This window comes from Cnephaeus nilssonii, assembly GCF_951640355.1.
Source record: "Cnephaeus nilssonii genome assembly, chromosome: X".
Classification (NCBI taxonomy): Eukaryota; Metazoa; Chordata; class Mammalia; order Chiroptera; family Vespertilionidae; genus Cnephaeus; species Cnephaeus nilssonii.
In genome coordinates this window covers 40,640,544-40,667,029 of record NC_137071.1, presented here as the reverse complement: position 1 = coordinate 40,667,029, position 26,486 = coordinate 40,640,544, and the positions used below count along the sequence as shown (strand labels likewise).

At 44.2% G+C, this 26,486-nt stretch overlaps 1 protein-coding gene across 2 annotated transcripts in view; it reads right to left on the bottom strand.

The window, feature by feature from the left end:
• Positions 1-11,453: 11,453 nt before the first annotated feature.
• Positions 11,454-26,486, bottom strand: part of ZDHHC15 (zDHHC palmitoyltransferase 15) — a gene marked incomplete at both ends in the record, with an annotated part of 368,662 nt that continues 353,629 nt past the window's right edge. For both annotated transcript variants that reach the window (XM_079764776.1, XM_079764777.1), the window contains one exon: positions 11,454-11,500. In XM_079764776.1, the coding sequence (XP_079620902.1) occupies positions 11,454-11,500 (47 nt within the window). The remainder of the gene's footprint in view (positions 11,501-26,486) is intronic.

Genomic DNA, 26,486 nt, shown 5'->3' with positions numbered 1-26,486 from the left:
GGATCTTGAATGTGTTTCTTATTCGTGGATGAATTCTTGTCTCAGGTTGGCAATGTTACTCACCCCTGGCTTCATTGTACATGCTGTTTTGGATGTGATTGTGGTTCTGCCTCTTGTGGGAAAAGTTGTCTGAGTTCTCACTTGTATATGCTCACTGTGGGTTCCCTGAGTCCATGGCCTGAGAGGAATGAGTCTCAGGGCCTGAGGCTCAGGTACTGTGGCTTTTGCTGGTGTGGTGTGGCTCTTGCTGGATTAGCGTCACTCTGCAACTCCCTATGGTGGGGGCAGAGCCCATGATAGTGGGGGGATGGGTGTCTCTGAATCACGAGGGCATTCAGGATCCAACAGCTGGGGATGTGGGAATCTCTGTGTATAAAATAATGTGACCTTGTCCAGGGAAGCAAATCCTCAGTAATTCACCAAGCTGTCCAGAGGTAGGTCGCCAGGAGAGGGATGTCTTGGGTCCTACTGAGGGAGCTGTGCATTCTTGGTTGGAGAGGCACATGCTCAGTGGAAGCACACAGAGGGTCCCAGGAGCCATCTTCTTGTGGGGTGCGCTTGTGGGGTGCACACGCTGGATCGGAGTGATTGTGGTGTGCCACCATCTCCATGGAGGGAGAAGTCCCAGTTTTTGCTTTGGGCAATGTGTGCCCTTGGTTGGATACACATTCCCAATGGCTGCTTACAGAAGTGCCCAGGAGCCATCTTCTGGGGCAGTGGGCTCAGGAGGCCCTTGTGCCGGAGCAGCACTACCACAGGGACTGGATGCCAGCAGCTGGGATTGTGCCTTTCAGCAATTCAGAAAAGCCTCTGGGGGCCACCTGCCTGGGCAGTGGGCTCAGGGGGCTTGCGAACTGGATCAGTGTGACTGCAGTGACCGGAGGTTGGCAGCTGAGGAGAGGGAAGTCGGAGTTTCTGATGTGGGTCCTTGAGCCCTTGGTTGGATACAAGTGTACCCTAGTGGTAGCTCACAGAGGCACCTGGGAGCCGTTTGCCTGGGCGAAAGACTCAGCGTGGCCCTCGCGTTGAAGCTGTGTGACCAAGGTGTCTGTGGGCTGGTATCCGGAAAAGGAGAATTCAGTTTCTATTGCTGTTGCAGTGTGCCCTTGTTTGGATAAGAGCGCACCCAGCGGGGGCTCACAGAGGCACCCAAGAACCGCCTTTGTGGCCTTGGGCTCAGGGGCCTGCAAGGTGGCAGAGTGTGACTGTGGAGTCCAGAGGTCTTCAGCTGTGATGTGGGGAAACTCAGTTTTTGCTGCTGCACCTTTGGTTGAATTCTCGCGTGCCCAGTAGTGGCTCACAGGGTTACCCTGGGGCCGATAGCCAGGGCAGTGCACTCAAAGAGGCCCTTGTGTTGAAGCCACGTGATTGAGGTGCCTGTGGGAAGGCAGCTGGGAGTGGGGGAAGTCAATATTTCTACTGCTGGGGGCCTTGTGCCCTTGGTTGGGTTTGCGCCCACCCAGTGGTGGTGCACTGAGGCACTCAGAGGGGCCCTGGTGCTGAATCCACGTAACTGAGGTGACTTTGGGGAGGTATCCAGGAAGGGGGAGTTCAGAATTTCTACTGCCAGGGCAGTGGGCCCTTGTTTGGATAAGAGTGTGCCCAGCGGCAGCACCCACTAGTGGCCTGTGGAGTGGTGGGCTCAGGTGGCCAGCATGCTTGGAAAGTGCAACTGTGGTGCTGGAAAAGCACAACTGTGGCATCAGGAGTTCAGCCACTGTGGAGGGGGAAGTCACACTTACTGCTGCAGGAGCATGCACCCTTGGAAGTAGAGGTCCTAGGGTCTGCAGGTCTGTGGGTGGGACAGCAGGATTTGGGCTGGAGTGGCTGTAGGGTCATGGGAAGTGTCCAGGGGCTGTCTGGGTGATGGTGCTGATGAGTTCCTAGAAGATGCTGCTCTCCCCTTGAAGATGACGTGGGCTCCATGCCTGAGTCCTGCAGCCCAAGGAGTGCCCACAGTGGTGGTAGGTGCTCCTTGTCCAGGAGAGCCTGGTCTGCCAGCCCCTGCTACTCCTGCCAGATTTAACTGTCCATCCCTCACTCACACACACACCACATACATCCACAAACTCTCCTTTCACCCCCTCACTCACTCACACCCTCTCCCTCACCTCCGTCCTGCCTGCCACCATCTTCTCAAGGTCTTAATTATTTTTTAAAATAATTTACTTTCAATAATATATAATATTTCACCACAATGATGCAGCTATTTACTTTATAATTCCTCCAATTTTAGGTATTTCATTTTGTTTTTAATTTTCTGCTATTATAATAAATTAATGATGAATACCTGATTATTTAATTAAAATACAAAACTAAAATGAAGTTATCAGATAAAATTATAATAAAATTTTGAGGTTTTTATGTTGCCAATTTGTTATAAAAAATGATCTGTGAATTTAACCTTACCTTAGTAGTATCTAAGAGCACCTGTTCTCCTTTGGCAAGATGGTTGTGCAGTAGTTGGAAACTATGCTCATCTCCTCCCAGAGCCAGCCTGGTTTTAAAGCTAAATTATAGAGCAATCAACCTGAATAACCAACTGAAGTTTACCTGGATAGAAGTCTTATAACCAAGTATTTATAGAAGAAGCCACATGGAGACTGGTAAGAGGGGTGGAGATCTGGAAAGGGCTGGCTCCCACTCCCATGTGTGGTGGTTGAGAATCTGGAGAGATATCTAGGCTTTAAAAGTCCCCCCTGAGAAGTGCAGCATCAACCCCATACCAGGTTTTCAAACCCAGAGCACCAGAGCTGGGAATAGGAGTCCAAATATCATCTGGCAATGAAAATCAGTGGGGACTCTGACTTCCTGGAAGAAGAGGGAGTCTGCTATAAACCTAGGTGCCCTTTTCAAGGATCAGTGCACAGGGTGTGGCTCTTGAACACTCAGCAAGGGCTGAGTAACTATGGGAGTCATACAGAGAAGATCTGAGTGGAGTGGCCCTAGGAGAGATCTGGAGGGTGAACCACAAAGGTGCCTGTGCTGAGTTCCTATCCTACACTGCCACCATATACCATCTTCCTAGGGTTGAGTACTCCTATTCTTATAGGAGCAGCCTGCAAAGTGCACTAGCCTGGCTCTCCAACTACAGGCAACACCAACCTGCTGATTTTGAGTCCTGCCGAAAGGACTGCTGGTTGCATTCAATAGCATCTTTGGTATGATCCTATTCTGGGGAATGTCTTGGCAAAGACTAGCTTGGGAATAGTGGCCATTCTTCCTACATTCACATGCACAACTACTGCCTGATCCACAAACCTGTTGATTCTTTTGGCCTGTACTTCCAACTCCCAGTGGCTCTGTGCAGTTAAGCTCAGTACCATAGGGGGATTGCATTGCTGCTCAGACCTGGGACATTCAGAGAAATTCTCCCTCAGAGGATCTTGTACAAGATTCAGACAGGCACTGGGGTGTACAGCTACAGCCAGGGTGTCCATTCTTACCCACACCCAAAGCCCTGAATCCATAGAATATATGCACACTGTAGTGTTATTTACAATAGCCAAGATTTGGAAGCAGCTCAAATGCCCATCAGTAGATTAGCGGATTAAAAAGCTGCAGTACATTTACATGAGGGAATACCACTCAGCAATAAAAAAGAATGTAATCTTATCTTTTGTGACAACATGCATGGACCTAGAGGGTATTATGCTAAGTGAAATAAGCCAGAGAAAGACAAATACTATATGGTTTCATTTATATGTGGAATCTAATGAACAAAATAAACAAAACAAAAAATAGAAACAGACTCAATACAGGGAGCAGACTGAGCTGTCAGAGGGGGGTTTGGGAAGCTCTGTGAAATAGGTGAAGGGATTAAGCAAAAGAAACCAAACACACAAAACAACTAATAGAGACAGACATCAGTATGGTGGTTACCAGAGGAAAAGGGTGGTGGGGGCAGGTAAAAGAAGGTAAATGTGGTATAAATGGTGACTTAAGGAGATTAGACTTTGGGTGGTGAACACATAATAAAATATACACTGAGTGGCCAGATTATTATGATCTCTGAATGCATAATAATCTGGCCACTCAGTGTGTATGTGTGTGTGTGTGTGTGTGTGTGTGTGTGTGTGTGTGTATATATATATATATATATATATATATATATATATATATATACACATACATACTAGTGGCCTGGTGCACAAAATTCGCGCACAGGGGTGTGTGTGGGGGGGGTCCCTCAGCCTGGCCTGCATCCTCTCCAATCTGGGACCCCTGTGAGATCGGGCCTAAACCTGCAGTTGGACAAACCCTTCGCAATGTGGGACTACTGGCTCCTAACTGCTCACCTGCCTGCCTGCTTGATCTCACCTAACCACTCTGCCTGCCAGCCTGCTTGCCCCCAACTGCACCCCCTCGCCAGCCTGATCACCCCAACTGCCCTCCCCTCCTGGTCTGATCGCCCATAACCGCTTCTGCCTCAGCCCCGCCACCATGGCTTTGTCCAGAAGGACATCTTAAGGTCTCATGGTCTAATTAGCATATTACCCTTTTATTAATATAGACTAGTAGCCCGTTTGCATGAAGATTCGTGCAATAGACCTTCATTCACCTGGCTGCCTGCACCAGTTTTCTGCCGGCACCAGGGACCCAGGCCTTGGCTGTGGCCACCGCCTTCTGCCTTTTTCAGGGTGGGGGCTTGGCCCCGGGCGGTGGCCTTGGGCTCGCCACACCCAGCGTCCCTGCTACCGATCGCAGGAGCCGACCCCCAGTGGTTTCCTGCGATCGGTGCAGGCTCCCCTCTGGTGCCCAAGGCTGGGAAAGCCTCCACCTCGAGGCTTTCCCGGCCTTGGGCTCGGCCGCACCCAGCGTCCCTGCTACCGTTCGCAGGAGCCGACCCCCAGTGGTTTCCTGCGATCGGTGCAGTCTCCCTTCTGGTGCCCAAGGCTGGGAAAGCCTCCACCCCGAGGCTTTCCCGGCCTTGGGCTCCGCCACACCCCAATGTCCCTGCAACGGTTTCCTGGTGGGCGTGGTTGGTGGGCGTGGCTTGGGCGTAGCGAAGGTGCGGTCAATTTGCATATTTGTCTATTATAAGGTAAGATAGGATATGACATACTGCCATAACTATAACATATCTACCAGTATTACTCTATGAGAATACATACTTCATCTAACAGGAAGGCATCTAATACATTACATTGTATATGTTGTACGTAGTAGGAAATACTGTATTTGTAGCAATAATATATACCCTGTGACTTCCCTTCCTGATCTGGGAATGATTCCCTAGTTCTTTTGACGTTTCCTGGCCCCTAATGTATTTTTTTTTTTTGTCATTCAGTGTAACTTTATTTACTGTTTATTGCACATGATTTGAGGTCTTTAATTTCTAACCACCAAAGATTCAAAATACTATTTTTTCCATGAAGTTTAACATTAACATTAGTGAATTCATGTATTCATGTGTTTTTATTGTAAACATCTGAATTATTCACATTGTCATAGATCCTGACCTCCTAAGTGTGGACCATGCACAGGCTGGCAGCAAGCCAGGAAGCCACTATGCAAGCAAACAGATACTCTGCATAAGGAGAAAAGTCATAGCATAACATTTAATGTCCAACCTGAGTCACCTCAGAATGTTATATATATTGACTTCTTAATTCATATAGTATTGGGAACTCAACTGCTTGGTTGATGGCGAGGTTGACCTGGTTTTGGGAGGATTATTTCTGAAATAATTAAGGAAAGGAGGGCTCAATCTTTCTTCTTGGTTGGTTGCTCCTCCCCAGCACCTTCATCTTTCTTCTTGTCCTCAGCTTCTTGGGCATCTTCTCCTTCACCTTCACCTCTTTCTTTCTCTTTTGCATCCTCAAATTCTTCCTTGGCACCTTCTTCCTCTTCCTCTGCTTCCTCTTCCTCAGCCTCTTCCTTCTTCTTTTCCTCCTCTCCAGCTTCTCCTTCAGAAGGGGATTCATCCTTAGCTTCCTCGGCTTTTGCAGCATCAACGGTCTCCTCCACCTCGATCTGCTCCTCCTGGACATGGCTGGTGTATTAAGAAGGGAAGGAGTGAGCAGACATCAAGTAGGAGCTATTCTGTAAACCACCATAGGCAGATCACCAAAGACCTGGGAACTCTGGTAGTAGCTGCTGGCTATGCTTCCCATGCTGGTGAAACTGAGCCAGGTCTCCTCACCTTCTAAGAGTTTCCTGTAAGCTGCAATGTCAATATCCAAAACTATCTTCACATTGAAGAGGTCCTGGTATTCTTTTAAATATCCTGCCATTTCACTCTTTGTGGTTCTCAACTCATTTTCTAATTTGTTGATTATGTCCTGCATAGCACTAACGTTGGAGTTCTGCTTATCCTCCAGCTCTTGCAGCTGCTTTCTCAGCACTTTGTTCATGCACCAGCTTGCTTCAATCTCCAGGGTCTTGCGCCACGTAGGTGCTCTTGGCAGCGCTCTCTGTCAGCTCTTGTACCATTCTTAGGCATTCTGCATGTTCTTGGCAGCCAGCTTCTCATACTGCGTGAGGATGTCCTTGAGGATAGCGGAGTGGTCGGACTTGGAGAACACATCCATCTCCACGGAGATCTGAGCATACTGGACATCTTCAGAAAGGCACTTTTGTCCATCAGGCTTTCCATGCACTTTTCCAGCTCAGTGCTGGCAAGAGCCTCCTCATCTGCATCTTTGCTCACCTCCATCAGCCAGCCCTCTGCATCCTCATGGTTCAGCACCTCTTCCTGGTAGCTCGCCTGAAGGTTGTTCCCAGCCACTTCAGAGCCCCGTTGCCTCCTAACTGCCCACTTCCCTCTCCTCTCCAGGGACAGGGCGCAGTGGGTCAGGGCACAGGCATCGCATTTTAATTAAAATGTTCAACCCTGGCCTGCTCCACCGGTGTCCTCAGGTGGCCAGGGGGCAGACAGTGATCCCGGAGACCCTGGCCACCCCCGCCTACAGAGCCTGCAGGCAAAGTCAGGCACTGACCACGCTACCTGCCCAGTCCCGATTGCACCCTGGACCCCGCGGGTGACATCAGGCACTATCCATGCTGCCTGCCTGGTCCCAATAGCTCCCTGGATCCCAGAGACAGCATCAGGCGCTGCCTGCTAGAACTTCCCAGTCCCGATCACCGCCTGCACCCCGCGGGTGACGTCAGGTGCTATCCATGCAGCCTGCCAGGTCCCGATCGTCCCCTCAACCCCACAGACAGCGTCAGGCGGTGTCCATGCCACCTGCCCAGTCCCAATAGCCGCCTGGACCCCAGGTCTTGATATGCAAATTAACCGCCATATTGGTTGGGTTAATTTGCATACTCGCCCATGGGTAGTATCAGCTGCTGTCCATGCCACCTGCCCAGTCCCAGTCGCTGCCAGGACCCTGCAGGCAGCGTCAGGTGCTGTCCATGCCACTTGCCAGGTCCCGATCACACCCTGGATGCCGCGAGCAGCGTCAGGCATTGCCTGCTGAAACTGCCCGGTCCCGATTGAAGACTGGACCCTGCAGGTAAAGTCAGGCACTGTCCATGCCACCTGTCTGGTCCTGATCGCCTCCTGGACCCCGTGGGTGACATCAGGCGCTGTCCATGCCGCCTACCCAGTCCCGATAGCCACCTGGACTCTGCGGGCAGCATCAGGCGCTGTCCATGCCACTTGCCAGGTCCCAATCACTCCCTAGACCCTCTGAGCAGTGTCAGGTGATGCCTTCTGGAACTGCCCAGTCCTGATGGCCACCAGGACACCATGGGTGACGTCAGGCGCTGTCCATGCTGCCTGCCTGTCCAGATCGCCCCCTGGACCCCGTGGGCAGCGTCAATTGCTGTCCATGCCACCATGCTTGGTCCCAATGGCTTCCCGGTCCCGCAGGTGATGTCAGGCGCTGTCCGCTGGGCCTGTCCGGTTCCGATTACCACCTGGACCCTGTGGACAGCATCAGGTGCTGCCTGCCCAGCCTGCCTGGTCACTATCATGGCCTGGACCTTGTGAGTGACATCAGGCCTGCCGGGTCCATGGCGGCCTGGAACATGCGGGCTAAGTCAGGCAGCGCCAGATTGCCTCCCTTCTCCCCCAGCCCGCCTGCTTGCCTCCCTTCTCTGCCAGCCCCGCTTGCTTGCCTCCCTTCTCCCCGCCCTACCTGCTTGCTTCTCCACAGCTTTGCTCCCTTCTGCAGCTTGGCTTCTTTCTATGCTGTCTTGATATGCAAATTAACCGCCATATTGGTTGGGTTAATTTGCATACTCGCCCTGATTGGCTGGTGGGCATGGTTTGGGCGTAGCAAAGGTGCAGTCAATTTGCATATTACCCTTTTATTAGGTAGGATATATATGAGGCCCAGTGCATGGTTGGGGTCCGGCCAGCCTGGCCAGGGGGAGGGGACATGGGCAGTTGGCCGGCCTGCCTGCTGGTCGAACTCCTGGTCTAGGGACAATTTGCATATCAGCCTTTTATTATATAGGATATACACTGAGTGGTCAGATTATTATGTGTTCAGAGATCATAAGAATCTGGCCACTCAGTGTATAAATGATGTATCATAGAATTATACATCTGCAACCTACATAATTTTATTAACCAATATAACTCCAATAAATTCAATGAAAATTTAAAATACACATGTTTTCCATATATCCTTGCCAACACTAGGTACACTAATTTATACAAATTGGCTGCTTCAGTAGGCAAATTTTATATTTGGGGATATTTATAAAAATTTTTTTAAATTTTTATATGTTTTTACTGATTTCAGAGAGGAAAAGAGAGGGAGAGAGAGATAGAAACATCAATGATGAGAGAGAATCATTGATCGGCTGCCTCCTGCACACTCACACTGGGGATGTAGCCCACATATTCCCTGACTGGGAATTGGACTGTGACCTCTTGGTTTATAGGTCGATGCTCAACCACTGAACCATGGTGGTTGGGCAATTTTGGAATATTTTAATTTGTATTTCTTTCTAGTGAAGTTGAACAAGTTTATGTTCATTTTTAATGTTAACTTTTACTAGTATTTTGTCAATTGTACCTTTGCACATTTTCTAACTGTTGTGTTTATCTTTATTTACTGTTTTCCAAAATTTTTGTAAATTAAGGATGTTACATTTTTGTTTTCTATATTTTCAAATTTCTCCAAGTTTTTCTTTTCATTTTGAAGAAAATATCATGTAGAATCAGTGTTCTTTTGTGTAAAAAATTATAGCAATAATTTTTATATACAAAAATTTCAGTCAAAATAAAAATATGTTAGCATTTGTTAATTCTAAATTATAAATAGTTGGGTAGCCTTCATACTTTAATTTTTAAAACTTTTATAATAAAACAAAGGAAAACATGTATAAAGTATCTAATAGTTTGGACATATATAATTTATTCAACCATTCTTTTATTGATGGACATTCAGGTTGTTTTCTATTTGGAGCTTTTATAAACTTCACTATAGTAATTATCCACATACATTAAAATTTTTTCATATTTTGTTAAGTTGTGAAATGATTCTCCTACTCTTCATCCTATGTTCCCAAATACATTTCTATTATCAGAATAAGACTGTTGTTCTAAAAAAAATTAATTAGTTAATTTATTTTAACAAATTTCCCTGGGGAAAGCATTGATTGAAAGCAATTTTGCTTATCAAAGAAATCATATAAAATATATTTTATGATTTAACATTTACTCAAGATGTTCTGAAAAGAAGTTACATGTTAATATAAATTGGGGTAAACTTATTCCACTTTTGGGGATTGACAAGAATTATATGTCCCAATAAATACTGCATGAAAGACAATGTTCCATGATCTGCACATAATAAAATAAGTTTAGTCAAATAGTTTCAGAGAGCTACTACATCCTCTTCTTGGAGAGTTACAAAACTCATTTGTATACTATAAGTTTTGAGAATCCTTATGGTAAAGGCAACTCTCTAATTTTGCTTATACAGAGGTTTCCTAAATTTATTTCGCTAGATAACTTTATTCCTTTTTAACATCTGTTAACATGTCAAAGTGCTTCATAGACTATCCATAGTAAAATGTAAAAATAAGAAAATGTGAGATAACTGAAATCCAAATACTATCATACAAGTTGTCTCACTTAAACATCAAATATTTCATCAGGTCTTTGGAGAAAAAAACATTTAATTTTTTTTGCTTTTTAACCTTTGATTGTAAGTGAAGGTACACAGTAAATAAGCCGAGTCAGGTTTTTAAATATAGTGCCATAGTGGTAAGAGTATGCTCTAAGGTCAGACAGACCTGGGTTGCAATCTTAGTTTAGCCACTTACTAGTTGGACAGGTAACTTAATATCTCTGGACTTCAGTTTTCTCATAAGTAAAATGGGAATAATAACATTCACTTCACAGAGTTGCTGTGAGGATTAAATGAAATAACACACATCAAGTACATAGCAAAGTGACTGACATATACAAGGTCTCTTACAGTATCCATAGTGGTACACAGCAGGGTTTCATAAAAGAAAAAAAGTGAAGACCCAAGAATCTATAAACAGATCAATGGCTTCTGAATAGCTTTTCCATGGGAATAAAATTGGAAGGCTTATCAGATCAGAGCTTTGAACTCCATGGTATTTTTATCACTAAAATTCTCCATTTAATGATGAATTACACTAGGTTATTTATCCGTGAATGTTGCAAAGAGAAGGCTGTTTAGCTTTTCACTAGACCAAAGAGAATCCCGTGTATAAGACTGCCTGCCACTGTGAAAAAATTAGTAGCATTTTGGGAGAATTAGAGTTTAGGGATAGTACTTTTTGCCTGTGAGTGGATAAGAGTAGGTTGTTAATTGACATAATGGAGCCAAGCAAAAAGAACCTGTTCATAATCTATATCATCTTAGAGGCCTGAAATGCACCAAAGCAAGATTTATAATACAAAGGTTGAAAGCACATAACCTGAATGGAATGTTTGGCTATTTCTGTATACCTTGGGTGGTCTTTTAGCCCAAGTGAATAGTGTGAGTTTACAGGAAATAAGTGCATCTTTTTCAGTACACCACACAGGGAAATTATGTCTAGAACTTCTACTTATGTGAATAATACAAGAGTGGAGAATTTAACATCTTGTTCACCATGGTGAAATCTTACTCATTTGCTAGTACCTCCCAAGATTGCCTCTTAGCAGTCCAGGTTGCACTGTATGTACCTCCCTCAAATACTGACCTGTTGCCCTGGCTGGTATTTCTCAGTGGATAGAGCATCGGCCCATGCACTGAAGGGTCGTGGGTTTGATTCCCAGTCAAGGGAACCTAGCTGGGTTGCAGGTTTTATCCCTGGCCATAGCCATGGTTGGGGCTCATGTGGGAGGCAACCAATCGATGTGTCTCTCTAAAGCCAATGTTACTATCTCTCTCTCCCCCTCCCTTCTTCCCTTCCATATTCTCTAAAAATCAATGGAAAAAATATCATCAGGAGAATTAACAACAACAAAAAAAATTAAAAAGAGGAAAGAATACTGACCTGTCTTAGAGATGCAGGAAATGTGAAAATTGCTATGTTTCTGTTTCCACTGCAAGAGATGATGAACCTTCTGGATAATCTGTAAGGTTGAAAAGTGAAGGTGATCAAATGTCCCTTTCTCTTATACAGGTAGGTATTTATTCACTGGAATATTTACTTCTTTTTCAATCCCTAGAAGCAGCAGACATCTGCAAATCTCTAAAGACTTGTGTGCTATACTGAAGCATTTATAACCAGCTCAGACATTCACATTCCAAGAGTAGTCAGCCTGCTGTACTATGAACTAAGATTATTTTATCAGGATTATCTATAATAATAAAAGGGTAATATGCTAATTAGACCGGACATCCTTCCTGACTAATCAAGGGTGGAGGGAAGCCAGCCCGGGTCCCGGGTGCCAGAGGGAAGCTGGTGCTGGCAGCCGGGGGAAGGAAGGCCTGCCTACTGTTGCACAGATTTCGTGCATTGGGCCTCTAGTCTAATCTATAATACTGGCTGGTATTTGACTTAAATATCTGTGATTTCAGTTCCACATTGTATGGCTTTAAATGGAATGTTTTGGGTTTTATTACTCACAAAATGACCCTGTCTTGCTGTTAGTTTACTGGATATACTTGAGATAGTTATTATAGTATTTTAGGTGTTGGTGTTTCTAAAAATGAATGAAATATCTAGAAAATAAGTGCCTTTGGAATTAACAACCAACATCATTTATAGTACATACAAATGTTTTTGTTTCCAACCTTCAGCCTTATGGGTGAGCAAAGTGAACTCTGAATCAGCTTGCTTAATATGCAGACAGTCATTTTCTTTATACTCCCTGCATACAAATGAACTTGGCACCTTGAGATTTTAAAAAAGTTGACAGTTCTTGACCCTTACAGTTTCTGCTTAGTACATTCTACTTTATGAAGTCAGTGTGCCATTCAGAGTGCTCCAGTAAGTGTGAGGTCTGGATTCCAGAAGATAGAGGTTAACCAGGGTATGTTACCCTCGCCACAGTTAACCAGGTAGATTCCAGACACAAGGCTGCTTTCTTCCAGGAAGAGTGAAAAAAGTAAAAGTGGCTCTGAGAATGTCTTTTGGAATCAAGGCTTCATAGTAGGTATAGCATTTTGTTTTGTCTGGAATCCCAGATTTAGTGTATTCTTGATCTAAAGTCTGAACAGAAAGCAGCTATACTGGACCAGCTCTTCAGTGAAGGTCAGAGAATAACTCATGTTTGTCAAGTAACTGTAAATCTCTAGTCATTCAATAAATGTTAGTTGTACTCTTGGAATCAAACAATGATCTATATGCAACCTTATTTTGCTAAGGATGCAGAGAATAATGAAATGAAAGTGATAATCTCTCTGACCTCAAGTAATTGCTATTCAGTTCCCATCCAAACTTTATGTTGGAACCAGTTACTTTTTCATCAGTTAGCTTGAGGTCCTGTTCATTATTCATGATTTTTCTTGTACCTTCTCCTTCTTCATTCCTTTCCACCAACCCACATCCTATATAATCTTTAAAACACAAACTTTACTTCCTCTGTAAATCCTTTCTTACCAGCCCAACCTACAGGAATCACTACCCTTTGAATTCATATAGCACAAACTTTATGGTTCTACTCATTCAGTCAAACATCATATCCTGTATTGTGTTTTGTCAGGCAACTTTTCATGTATGTGTTTTATCTCCCCACATAGATTTCACAAATGTTAGTCTCTCCCTCTCACCTCTATAACCAGTCAGACATGCTCCCCCAGAATGATACTGCCTCCTATACACTGAGTGGCCAGATTATTATGATCTCTGAACGCATAATAATCTGGCCATTCAGTGTATATCCTATATAATAAAAGAGTAATATGCAAATTAACCATCACACCGCTACACCCACCAGCCATGCCCACCAGCCAATCAGGAGTGAATATGCAAATAAACCCAACCAAGATGGCTACGGCCACAGAGAGCAGGAGGGAGGCTTGCATTTCCCTGGCAATGGAGGAAGCCAAGCTTTCCGCCTGCCCTTGCTGGCCTAGGCCTCCACTCAAGGCTACAAAGTTTCAATGATAGAAGATACATAAATCCAAACAGAAATGGTGGCAGCCACAGAGCTGGAAAGAGCAGGAGGCTAGGGTTTCCCCCGGTGATGGAGGAAGCCAAGCTTTCCACACACCCTAGCCAGCCCAGGCCTTCGCTCCAGGCTACAAAGTTTCAATTATAGAAGGTAAATAAATTCCAACAGAAATGGCTGTAGCCACGGAGCGAGCAGAAGGCTTGGATCTGCTCCAGGCTAGAAAGTTTCAATTGTAGAAGATAAATAAATCCCAGATACCAGGGCCTCCACTTGGGTTGCCAGGAGGCGTGGCCAGCCTGCAAACCACCACAGGCCCCTTGCCCAGGCCGCCCCATGCCCCAAGGGAATCCCCACCCTGATCCGGGACATCCATCAGGGCAAACCAGCCGGCCCCCACCTGTGCACCAGGCCTCTATCCTATCTAATAAAAGAGTAATATGCAGACTGACCATCACTTCAACACACAAGATGGCTGCCCCCATGTGGTCAAAGATCCTGCTCCCATGTGGACACAAGATGGCCACCACAAGATGGCCAGCAGGGGAGGGCAGTTGGGAGGGACCAGGCCTGCAAGGGAGGGCAGTTGGGGGTGATCAGGCCAGCAGGGGAGGGCAGTTGGGCAGGACCAGGCCTGCAAGGGAGGGCAGTTGGGGGCGATCAAGCCTGCAGGGGAGGGCAGTTAGGGGTGACCAAGCTTGCAGAGGAGGGAAGTTGGGGGCGACCAGGTCTGCATGGAAGGGCAATTGGGAGGGACCCATGCCTGCAGGGGAGAGCAGTTTGGGGGGACCAGGCCTGCAGGGGAGGGCAGTTATGGGTGACCAGGCCTGCAGGGGAGGGCAGTTAGGGGCAAACAGGCTGGCAGGGGAGTGGTTATGGGGTGATCAGGTGGCAGGCAGAAGCGGTTAGGGGCAATCAGGAAGTCAGGCAGGTGAGCAGTTGGGAGCCAGCAGTCCTGGATTGTGAGAGGGATGTCCGTCTGTCCGTTTAGGCCTGATCCCACCGATATTGGGCCTAAACGGGCAGTCAGACATCCCTAGAGGGGTCCCAGATTGGAGAGGGTGCAGGCTGGGCTGAGGGACACCCCCGTGTGCATGAATTTTGTGCACCGGGCCTCTAGTCCTATATAATAAAAGGCTAATATGCAAATTGTCCCCTCGACCAGGAGTTCTACCAGCAGGCAGGCCAGCCAACCACCCATGTCCCCTCCCCCTGGCCAGGCTGGCCGGACACCACCCATGTACGAATTCATGCACCTGGCCTCTAATACACACACACACACACACACACTGAGTGGCCAGATTATTATGCATTCAGAGATCATAATAATCTGGCCACTCAGTGTATGTAAGAATGAGAAAAAATAACCTTGTGGTAAAGAACCAGCACCTAATAATTCCAAATATCCTATATAATAAAAGCCTAATATGCAAATTGACCGAATTGCAGAACGACCAGTGGAAAGACCAGTTGCTATGATATTTACTGACCACCAGGGGGCAGACACTCAATGCAGGAGCTGCCCCCAGCCCGCAGGTCCTTGGCTAGCCAAGGCAGGTGCCAGCAAGGGGCAGGGCCAGCCGGCGAGTGGGCAGCGTCAGGGAGCAGGGCCAGCTGGTGAGCAGGCCAGTGCTGCCCTCCGATTGCCCTGCTGGTTGCTTACCACAGAGGGAGGTGACTAGTGGTGGTGTGTGTATGGGGGGTGGGGCCAGCGAGAGGGTGGCACCAGGCCAGCTAAGGGGGATGCCAGCAGGAGCCCCCCAATTGCCCCGCGAGTTGCCCCACAGATTGGCCCTGATCGCCGGCCAGGCCTAGTGACCTTACCCATGCATGAATTTTGTGCACTGAGTCTCTAGTCTTACCTAATAATAGAGAAACATGTAAATTGACTGTACCCCCGCAACACCCACAGCCAATCAGAGTGAGTATGCAAATTAACCCAACAAAGATGGCAGTTAATTTGCATATATACCTGGGTCCCAGGAACCTCCTCAGCACCCAGGTCACTCCCAGCTGGCCATCGGAGGGGTGGGGGGGGGGCCCTTCCTAAGCCTAAAGCCTGGGGCAGAGGCTTTAGGCTTGGGCAGGGGCCGAGCCTGCGATCAGAGGGACGGGGGTCCCCCTTCCCAAGCCTAAAGCTTGGGCACAGGCTTTAGGCTTGGGAAGGGGATGAGCCTGCGATAGGAGGGGTGGGGGGTCCCTTTTCTAAGCCTAAAGCCTGGGGCAGAGGCTTTAGGCTTGGGAAGGGGCCGAGCCTGCAATTGGAGGGCCGGGGGTGGGGGTGGGAGAACCCCTTCCCAAGCCTAAAGCCTGGGGCAGAGGCTTTAGGCTTGGGAAGGGGCTGAGCCTGCAATCGGAGGAATGGGGAAAAATCAATGGAAACATATCCTCAGGTGAGGATAAAAAAAATAAAGAAATGTCATATCCTATGAAAGACACATTTTGAAAATGCTTAAAAAAAGTTGTGATTTTTTTCATGGTGAAGGGACTGGAGTCCATGTTGATGAAAATACCTTGGCGGCTGTAGTGACTGGCAGTGGCTGCAGCAGCGGGGTGATGGGGCTGATGCCTTCCCCTGATCAGCACGGTTGCTTCCCGCAAAGGGAGGCCAGACTGGGGCTTAGTTCCGCTCCCAACAGAGAGTGGGCCTAAGCCATTAGTAGGACATTCCCTGAGGGCTCCCAGTATGTGAGAGGGGGCAGGCTGGGCTGAGGGACCCCTCCCCAGTGCACGAATTTTGTGCACCGGGCCCCTAGTATAATCATAAGTATATTACTCATGGGATGATCAGGTGGGTAAGATATTAGTATAGGCCTGGGTATCTTGAATTCCTATCTAGAAAGCTGGTAAAGAATTGACTGAGGCTAAGGACTCTTTGATATCTATCTATTGCTGCTATGTATGGGAATAAATAAGGTCCATTTGGTGCCCTTGAAGAAATACACTGAGTGGCCAGATTATTATGATCTCTGAATGCATAATAATCTGGCCACTCAGTGTGTGTGTGTGTGTGTGTGTGTGTGTGTGTGTGTGTGTGTATACATTAGAGGCCCAGTGCATGAATTCGTGCATGGATGGTGTCTGGCCAGCCTGGCCAGGGGGAGGGGACACGGGCAGTTGGCTGGCATGCCTGCTGGTCGAACTCCTGGTTGAGGGGACAATTTGCATATTAGCCTTTTATTATATAGGATATACACTGAGTGGCCAGATTATTATGCATTCAGAGATCATAATAATCTGGCCACTCAGTGTATATTCTTTGAGGTAGAAAGCATTAATTTAACTTAGAACCTTGCCTAAATCTTGTGGTAGTATCTTAATTTTCCTCATGCATAATCACAGAGGTCTGGTTAGGCCTCAACAAATTAACTGATAAGGTAATTTTTTCTTCAAGCAAGATTCAATGGTTATCCGACTGGGAGGTGATTGCACAGCCCAGCGATGCTTTTAAAAACCTAAGCTCTTTTTTTTTTTAAATATTTTTTATTGATTTTTTACAGAGAGGAAGAGAGAGGGATAGAGAGCCAGAAACATCGATCAACTGCCTCCTGCACACCCCCTACAGGGGATGTGCCCGCAACCAAGGTACATGCCTTTGACCGGAATCGAACCTGAGACCTTTCAGTCCGCAGGCCAACGCTCTATCCACTGAGCCAAACCGGTTTCGGCAAAACCTAAGCTCTTGATGTGAAAGGTCTCTTATCTCAGAACCAGTGCTCTTATACATAGTATGTATTTGGAAAATCTGAGTTATGATGAGGGGACAGGCTCTTATCAATCCTCTAAAAGGTATAGGGATTATAGCAATATCTGTCATAGCATGGAAGTGTGCTTTGATAGGAGTGTCACTTCATTATCTTCCTAAAACAAGATTTTCCTTATAGCATGCTCCTTATAAAAAACCATTATAGTTCCTTATCATGCATAAAATAGAGTTCTTAGTCTTATATGTAAGGACCTACCTGATCTGACACCAATTTACCTGCTGAATTAATCTAGCAATAATCTTCCATAATGCAAGCCTATTTTGAAAAGGTTGCAGAGAATACTGAAATAAAGGTGAGAAGGAGTTCCCATTCATCCCCTACCATTTAAACTCTAGACTACATTCTTCATATCCCTTGTATTTAGTTTGGAGTTTTATGCATTACAATCTGTGACAGTACAATCTGTACCATCTTCCTCTTCATTTCTTGCCGCTAATTCGAATCCTATGTAATATTTAAGGCCCCAATTCTATTTCCTCTGTAAAGTCTTTCTTGACTAGCTGAGCCCATAGGAATCACACTCTCCTTTGAGTTCTTATAGCACAAACATTATGGTTCTATTTATTTGGTCAATAACATATCTTGTACTGTGTTTTGTTAGGCAACTTTTCATGTATGTGTCTTATCTTCCCAAATAAATGTAAGATCCTTGAGTTCAGAGAAAATAATGCATAACGCCCCCTTATGGGTCCAATGTCATACCTTTAATAAATATGCTCTCAACAAATACTAGTTTATTTCTTATATTTTCTGATGGATTATTTATCATGGCAGCAGAAAATACAAAACTGAAAGTAAATCAGAAACCTCTTCTACCTTCAGCAGTTACTAATGGCCTCAAACAAAAAGTTTACATCTGCCCAAGCAAAGGAATAGGAAATCAGGGTATATTTAAGACCCATAATGTGCTAGAGTTTGAAGTCAATATTTTTTCTGGATAAGTGTCTAACATTTGACAAGAATGAGATTAATTCTTCTAAGCCCTGATTATCATTAACACCAAAACCTGTATTAGCAAGTGCAAGCAAATTTTTGTTTTTAAAAGTATTATAAAGACTTTTTACTTGATAAAAGTACCTCTTTGGGGATATTTAATATTTTATTAAAATTATCAAAATAAAATAAAGAGTTGATTTTTAGTCTCATTACCTGGAACTAAAAAACGATTTTGTTGTTAAAGAAAACTTTTGGGTTTTTTTTCTGCTGAATTCTTTAAAAATGTTGTTCTTGTCACAGTTAGTGCACTGATATAGAGTAACTGGAATTGGTTATGCATAATTATTTTGTACCTTACAACTTGATCCTGACCTGGAGCCACCTGCTCTATTCTTAAACCAGGAAGATGGTTTAAGAGAAGAGCTTGATGGAAGAGCAAGTTGATAAGAGAAAAGAAACCGGCTTTTCCTATATTACTTGGAAATAAAGGAGCTAAGCTTAATGGATAGAAGTCCTATAGTTACAATTGACAGATGCTAACCTTGGTATTTCTATAAAAAACAAAACTGAGTTTAGTTCCTGTCAGAAACTAAAAAATAGATGTGGTTGACAATATTTTCTGAAGACTCCAATCTGGGTCCTGGCTGGGGAATATTTAAAAGCAGATTAATATGAGTTTAGGTTCATTCTATATAACAGGGGGATCTGGGAAGTTCCCTGCAAATTCTGGGACAACTTTTCTCTGGGAAGTTCTAACCCTCTCTGTCAGGGTTAACTCTAGACTCACAAGAAATTTCATGAATACCATCCAGAGCTCAGGTGATTTGCTTTCCTTACAGCTTGGGCAAATTAACACCTATTGAAGTACTTAATCCTTGAACCTGCTTGACTATGCCAATTGTTGGAGTAAGTTCCGCCTTGATTCTGCTCAGCTATGGCAACTGTGGAGTCTCAGTTCCCCTGCCAGGAACTGGACCTCCTTGGACGCTGGACATTAGATGAGAAGACATGAGAAGTTATAGGCATATAGAAGAGTCTTTATTGCAGCCCAAGTAACCATTGCTAACAAGGAGCTATCAGACAAAACAGTTCTTCAAAGTAGCTTACAAAGTATCTGCAAACATAGGAGCTAGTATAGGAGCCCCCAACATAGGAGCTATACAAAGTAGCCTCGCTAACACAGTAGCTATTATAAACATAGTAGCCTGATCAAGCAGCAGCACCCTACATAAAAGCAGCCTCACCAACCATAGGAGCTATACCGAGAAGCCACAAACATAGTAGCTATTGCAAACAAAGTAGCTCGATCAAGTGGCCTTGCATTGGCTGGTCAACAACACATCTTTATACTAACTTAGACAAAAGAGGCTTCTTGCCAAATAGTGACATCAGTACTTGGGCTACAGACAGGCACGCCTGCACAGTGTATACAGTGTAATCTCTGTGCCCTTGCTTTTATACCTGCATATGACAAATTGGCCTTGAACATCTGGTGTACTCTGGACAGGGACCCCACACTCCAATTGGCCTTGAACATCAGTGTACTTTGACTAAGGTCCCCACAACACCTTTTGGCAGAGTGTGTTTGAAGATTTCTTGCAATTATAGTATACATTATTACATAGTTCCACTTGGGAGTCTCTGTGGCTGAATACCAGCATGACAACTGCAGGTCACTTGAAGTTGTTTAATTGACTAAATATAAAAACAAACCTCTCACACCTTTTTGGTAAGATATTACAGAGTAAATTTTCCTAACGAGTAGGTTGTATTTCCATTTATCCTAAAGTATTTCCGGATGAAAACTTCTCTGGAGTTAGCTAATATTGTTATTCAGTCAGTGGTGTTGATAAAAGAGTTACCGGTACTCCCTTGCAAATGAAAAAAAAAAAGTCATTGTTCTACTGTTGGAGTCTTTGTCAATATCTCTGTTAAATTAACTGCTTAAAGAGCATACAATGGAATCAAGACAGTCTCTTCAATAAATGGTGTTGGGAAAATTGGACAAGATACATGCAAAAAATGAAACTAGACCACCAACTTACACCATACACAAAATAATCTCAAAATGGATAAAGGACTTAAATGTAAGATGGGAAACCATAAAAATCTTAGAGGAATCCACAGGCAGCAAAATATCAGACATATGTCCTAGCAATATCTTTACTGATACAGCTCCTAGGACAATGGAAACTAAGGAGAAAATAAACAAATGGGACTACATAAAAGTAAAAAGCAGAGCAAAAGAAACCATCAACAAAACAATAAGAAAGTCCGCTGCATGGGAGAACATGTTTACCAATGTTATCCCCAATAAGAGTCTAATCTCCAAAATTTACAGGGAACTTATACAACTTAACAAAAGGAAGATTAACAATCCAATCAAAAAATGGGCAAAAGACCTAAATAAACACTTTTGAAAAGAGGACACACAGAAGGCCAACAGACATCTGAAAACATGCTCAAAGTCACTAATCATCTGAGAATGCAAATAAAAGTGACAATGAGGTACCATCTCACACCTGTCAGAATGGCTATCATCAGAAAATCAACAAACAACAAGTGCTGGTGAGGATGTGGAGAAAAAGGAACCCTCATGCACTGCTGGTGGGAATGCAGACTGGTGCAGTCACTGAGGAAAACAGTATGGAGTTTCCTAAAAAAATAAAAAATGGAACTCCCATTTGACACAGGAATACCACTTCTAGGAATATATCCCAAGAAGCCAGAAACATCAATCAGAAAGGATATATGCACCCCTATGTTCTTAGAAGCACAATTCACCATAGCTAAGATTTGGAAACAGCCTAAGTGCCCATCAGCAGATAAGTGGATTAAAACCTGTGGTACATCTACAAAATGGAATACTATGCTGCTGTAAAAAAAGAAGGAACTCTTACCATTTTTAACAGCATGATGGACCTGGAGAGCACTATGCTAAGCGAAATAAGCCAGGCGGAGAAAGATAAGTATCACCTGAGCTCACTCATTTGTGGAATATAATGAACAACATAAACTGATGAACAAAAATAGAGCCAGAGTCATAGAAGCATCAAACAGATTGTCCAACCTAAGGGGGAAGGCAGGGGAAGTGTGGATAGGAGATCAACCAAAGGACTTGTATGCATGCATATGAGCAATGGAAACAGACAGTAGCGGGTGACGGCATGTGCTGGGGGGTGGGAGCGGCTGGTGAGAGGGAAAAAGGAGGCTTATATAATACCTTAAACAATAAAGAATTTAAATTTTAAAAAATCACGGCCTAGAGAATATTGATTGTAGCTAGCTGCTTTATGTACCAAGGATGCTGTATTTTAAATACCGTAAATGTCCATTATAAAATACTTCAGCAACTAATATGAAAGGGACAATGGGCAAAAATGGCATAGGCTTTGTCACCTGCTAAAAGAATAAAAGGACACAGAGCATTCAGAAAGCATCAGAGCCATGAAGATAAAAAAAATATTGAGAAATCATCTCGATAAGAAAATATTAAGCAACTATAATTACCTTCCAGAAGGCTGAGGGCTTCTTTATGGGTTTCACAGAAAGGCAGACTTTCACTTACAGAAGCTTGAATTTATGAATCCCACCCATATTATTTTCCATGACATTTATGGGAGACAGGGACATAAATGCTACCCATCAAATTTGGAGGAAATAGATTCCACTTTTGAATAGAAAAGAAAGACACATTGTCCATAGCTGGTTTAGCTTAGTGCCGTGGTCGGCAAACTGCGGCTCGGGAGCCACATGTGGCTCTTTGGCCCCTTGAGTGTGGCTCTTCCACAAAATACCACAGCCTGGGTGAGTCTATTTTTGAAGAAGTGGCGTTAGAAGAAGTTTAAGTTTAAAAAATTTGGCTCTCAAAAGAAATTTCAATCGTTGTACTGTTGATATTTGGCGCTGTTGACTAATGAGTTTGCCGACCACTGGCTTAGTGGATAGAGCGTTGGCTTGTGAACCGAAGGCTCCCAGGTTCAATTCTGGTCAAGGGCACATACTTCAGTTGCAGGCTCCTCACCGGCCCGGGCCCTGCTCAGGGCTTGTGCAGGAGGCAATCAATTCATGTGTTTCTCTCACATGAATGTTTCTTTCTGTTTTCCCCTCTCTTCCACTTTCTCTAAAAATCAATGGAAAAATATCCTTGGGTGAGGATTAAAATAAAAGAGAGAGACATATTGTAATCTATAATGTTTTTTTATAAATGACAGGAAAATTTGTAATAAGTAATGGGTTCAATTCCCAATCTGGGCACATACCTAGATTTTGGGTACAATCCCTGGCCGGGGCACATATGGGAGGCAACTGATGGATGTTTCTCTCTCACAACTTTTTCTCTCCTCTCTCTCTCTCCTCTATCCCTTCTTTATAAAATCAATAAATCTTCCAGAGAATATTTAAAAATAAACAAAAAACAAACAAGAAACTTAAATGTAGCCCTATGTCTCTCAAAAGACTTTTAAAATCTCTTCAGAATACATCAATCTGTTACTTTTGATTTGCACATTTCATGCATTAATACATTAATTAAAGACTGTAAAAATCACATCACAGAGGCCTATTTAAATCTCTTAAGAGGAATGGCAGCATGGCAGATTCCCTTGATATCTCCCCTTGAAGTTAAAACAATTTGAACAGCTATAATTCAACAAAGAGTTCCCAGCTCAATGCACAAACACATCTTCAAGATCCATGCATTGAAATATGTGAAGTCGGGTAAGTAGGAGCAAATGGGGGAGATTGGAAGGGAGAAGAGCTGATATAGCCATGGACACAGCCCAGCAGCCCAGAGCTCTCTGGATGGCTAGCACAGAAAGGGGAGGAATCAGATTGTGGCTGGCATGCCCTTCAGTCAAGAGGAGCTAAGAAGTATAGTAAGCATTTCTGCAGGTGTGGGTAGTATGAGCTACAGCTGAGCACAGAGACCTGGACAAAGATGAAGCACAGATGTGTGGCCATGGTTATCTGGAAATCAGTATTTCAGACAGAGAAACAAAGGCAAAAAGCCTGGTGGCCTTCCCCACCCTCTCAGAGCTCCCCTCCATTCACCCTTCTTGTCCAGTTGCAGAGTACATGATCTGAAAACACAAGAACTGGTACTAAACACTTTTTCCCTGAGTGAAGGACACATTCTGCAACTAATTCCAGTGTCAGGTGGAAGTGTAATAGGGCAAAGCAACAAAGGTGGAGACCAGGTTCCCCGAGCACACCCCAACTCTATGCATTACACTGTGCAGCTGGCAGTGTCTGGCTGTGGAGCACAGCACTGGGATTTCACAGAATTAGAACTCAATTGCCCACTGCAATCACCTGCATTGTTAGTCCCCTGGGCCCTGGGTGACAAAATCACAGGGAGGTGTCCACCTTCCCAGGGAACACAAGCCATTTTCCACCACCCTGAAGAGATCTGAAAAGCCAGAGAAGTGCATGAGAGCTAAAAAACTTGTGATTCAGTTCCACCTACTGGAAAACAATAGAAGGACTTCTTGTTATCAATCTACTAGAGAACTGCCACTTACACATAAATGCCACAAGGAATTCATCAAATGCTATGAATAACCAAGGCAGCTCAGAAAGAAAATGAAAAAATATTCAGAAAATAAACTTAAAGACATAGAAATATGTGATTGAAATAAAAGATAATTCAAGATTGCTTTTCTGAAAAAAACTCAGTTAGATGCAAGAAAATACAGATGGTCGGCAAACTCATTAGTCAACAGAGCCAAATATCAACAGTACAATGATTGAAATTTCTTTTGAGAGCCAAATTTTTTAAACTTAAACTTCTTCTAACGCCACTTCTTCAAAATAGACTTGCCCAGGCCGTGGTATTTTGTGGAAGAGGCACACTCAAGTGGCCAAAGAGTCTCATGTGGCTCGCGAGCTGCAGTTTGCCGACCACGGAGATAGGCAGTTAAATTAACTCAGAAAATAAATAAAGAAACAAAAGGAGAACTTTACTAAAGATACTGAAACTTTAAAGCAGAACCAAATAGAAATTCTAAAGATGAAGAACTCAAAGAGATAAAAAATAAACTAGTGATCAAAGGACATAGAGCTGACTAGAAAGAGAAAATAATTAGTGACATCAAAGATAGAAATATAAAAAAAATATAGAAAGCTAGAAATGATACAGAGGAAAAAAGAGGAGACTTGAGAAAAAATTAAAGAACTCTATGAGAACTATCTGACTCCATAAAAAAGAGCAATATAATAATAATGGGCATAATAAAAAGAAAAGTGAGACAGAAGGAAACAAAGACCTTATTAAAACAAATAGTTGATGAGAACTTAGACCTATGGAAATAACTAGATCCTCAACTTCAAGAAGCAAACAGAACACCTAATTATCTCAATCCAAAGAGGCCTTTTCCAAGGAACATTGTGTTAAAACAGTAAAAAATTAAGGACAAAAAATGAATTTTCAAGGAAGCCAGGGAAAAGAAGAAAGTAACCTATAAAGGAAAGCTCATTAGTTTATCATCTAACTTCTCAGCAAATCTCAACAAGCAAGAAAAGAGTGGAACCAAATATTTAAACTATTGAAAGAGAGAAATTACCAGCCAAGAATAATATATCTAGGAAAGTTTTTTTGTTTTGTTTTTGTGGGTTTTTTTGTTTGTTTAAAGGAGAAATAAAGACTTTGTAGACATACAGAAGTGAGGGAACTTACCACCAGAAGACCTCCACTGCAGGAAATACCTGGAGACCTGTAGGGAGGGAGAGGTTGGAAGAGGAGCTGACACAGCAATCAGGGGCGGCAGGCCAAGAGAGGAGGGAGTACTAGGCTATGGGAGGGTCTGTTCCCTCAGAAGATAGAGGTCTGGAACCCAGGCTGTGCTCCACAGCCTGGAGCACAGGAGCCAAGACCTGCGGCCCATGTAACATGCAGCTATGAAAGGTAGCAGGGCTGCTAGCCCTAGCGGAGTCTGGAGCTGAACAGAGAGAAAGTCTCCATTTCATTTCGTTTTTGTGTTTTGTTTTGTTTTTTTAAACCCAGAGCACAGGAGTTTTCATTTGAAGCTACTCACCTGAGGCTTTGGGGCAGGGAGGGAAATGTGGAATCAAGGTGCCCAAGGAGACCCTGGGGTGGGGAGACTTGGAAAAACGGCAGCCAGAAACATTTGGGCATAGGCCCCCAAACGGAAAGGGCCATTTTTTTTTTCTGAGAGGAGCTAGCTGCTCCCAGCAGCCACAGTGCAGGTAAAGGGAAAAACCCTGTCCTAGATGATAGAGCACACACCACCTGCAGGAGCCCTGCCTGCTACACCCTGCATTTTAAACTTTTCAGAGGAAACAAAAGCAGAGGCCAAACCTACAGGTTTGAACAGTCTCAGGAGCCCTCAGTGACTGGATTGGGGAAGGGCCTATTTGTGCCACTATCCTAGGCACCAGTCTAGTCTGGTACTTTCCCTGCAAAGGAGAACTGATAAACACTCCCAGTTGGTCTCCATACAAAGATCTCTGTCCAGCCAAGGGAAGAGTAATATTTTGAACCACTTGCAGAGGAGTAGCTTTGGAACAAAGAAACACACCCACCATATACCCTGAAATCTAAACAGCACCTCCCCCACCTAAAGCCCTTTCAGAAACAGACTTTTCAGTGATTAGGATTGACATCGGACTAGCAGGAAAAGGCTGGCAGAAGTAGAGCCCAGGGAGCCAGGGGAAATTTGCTGACCTAGTCCGGGGCCCCTTGCTGCTAACAAACCTACTTTAGAGGGCATATTGGCTCCTCTTGGAGGCAGCCAAGACCTGTGGAGACAGACACAAATGGTGGATCAGTAGATTGCTTGGAGCTTCAAGCTGGTTTCTGAAAGCCAAAGTATACTAATAGTGCCTGGCAGTGGTTATCCCATACATACTTAACAGGAAGCGCAGAATTGGCAGAGAGAACAGAAGAGTGGGATCCAAAACCAGCTCACATGGGACACTAAACTCGGCTTAGAGGAATGCAACGTGACTTTTTTTAACGGCTTTTTTTTCTGTCCTTTTTTTCCTCTCTCTTTTTTCCTCCCTTTTTTCTTCTGTTTTACTTTTTTTGTTTTTTTCTCTTTCCTTTCATCTTTTCCATTTTAAAATTTATCTTCTTTATCTATCTGCTTTATTGATTTGTTATTATTCTAGTCTCTGTTGTTTCATTCATATATCTAATATTCCTCTTGACTTTTCCTATTCAATTGTTTTCCTGTTTCTTTTATTCACTACTCCATTTTTTTCTCTTTTCTTTCTCTCTGCTTTCACATCTTTTTTTCTTTTCCTTATTTTAGTTCTATTGGCTTTCTCCTCTATTTTCC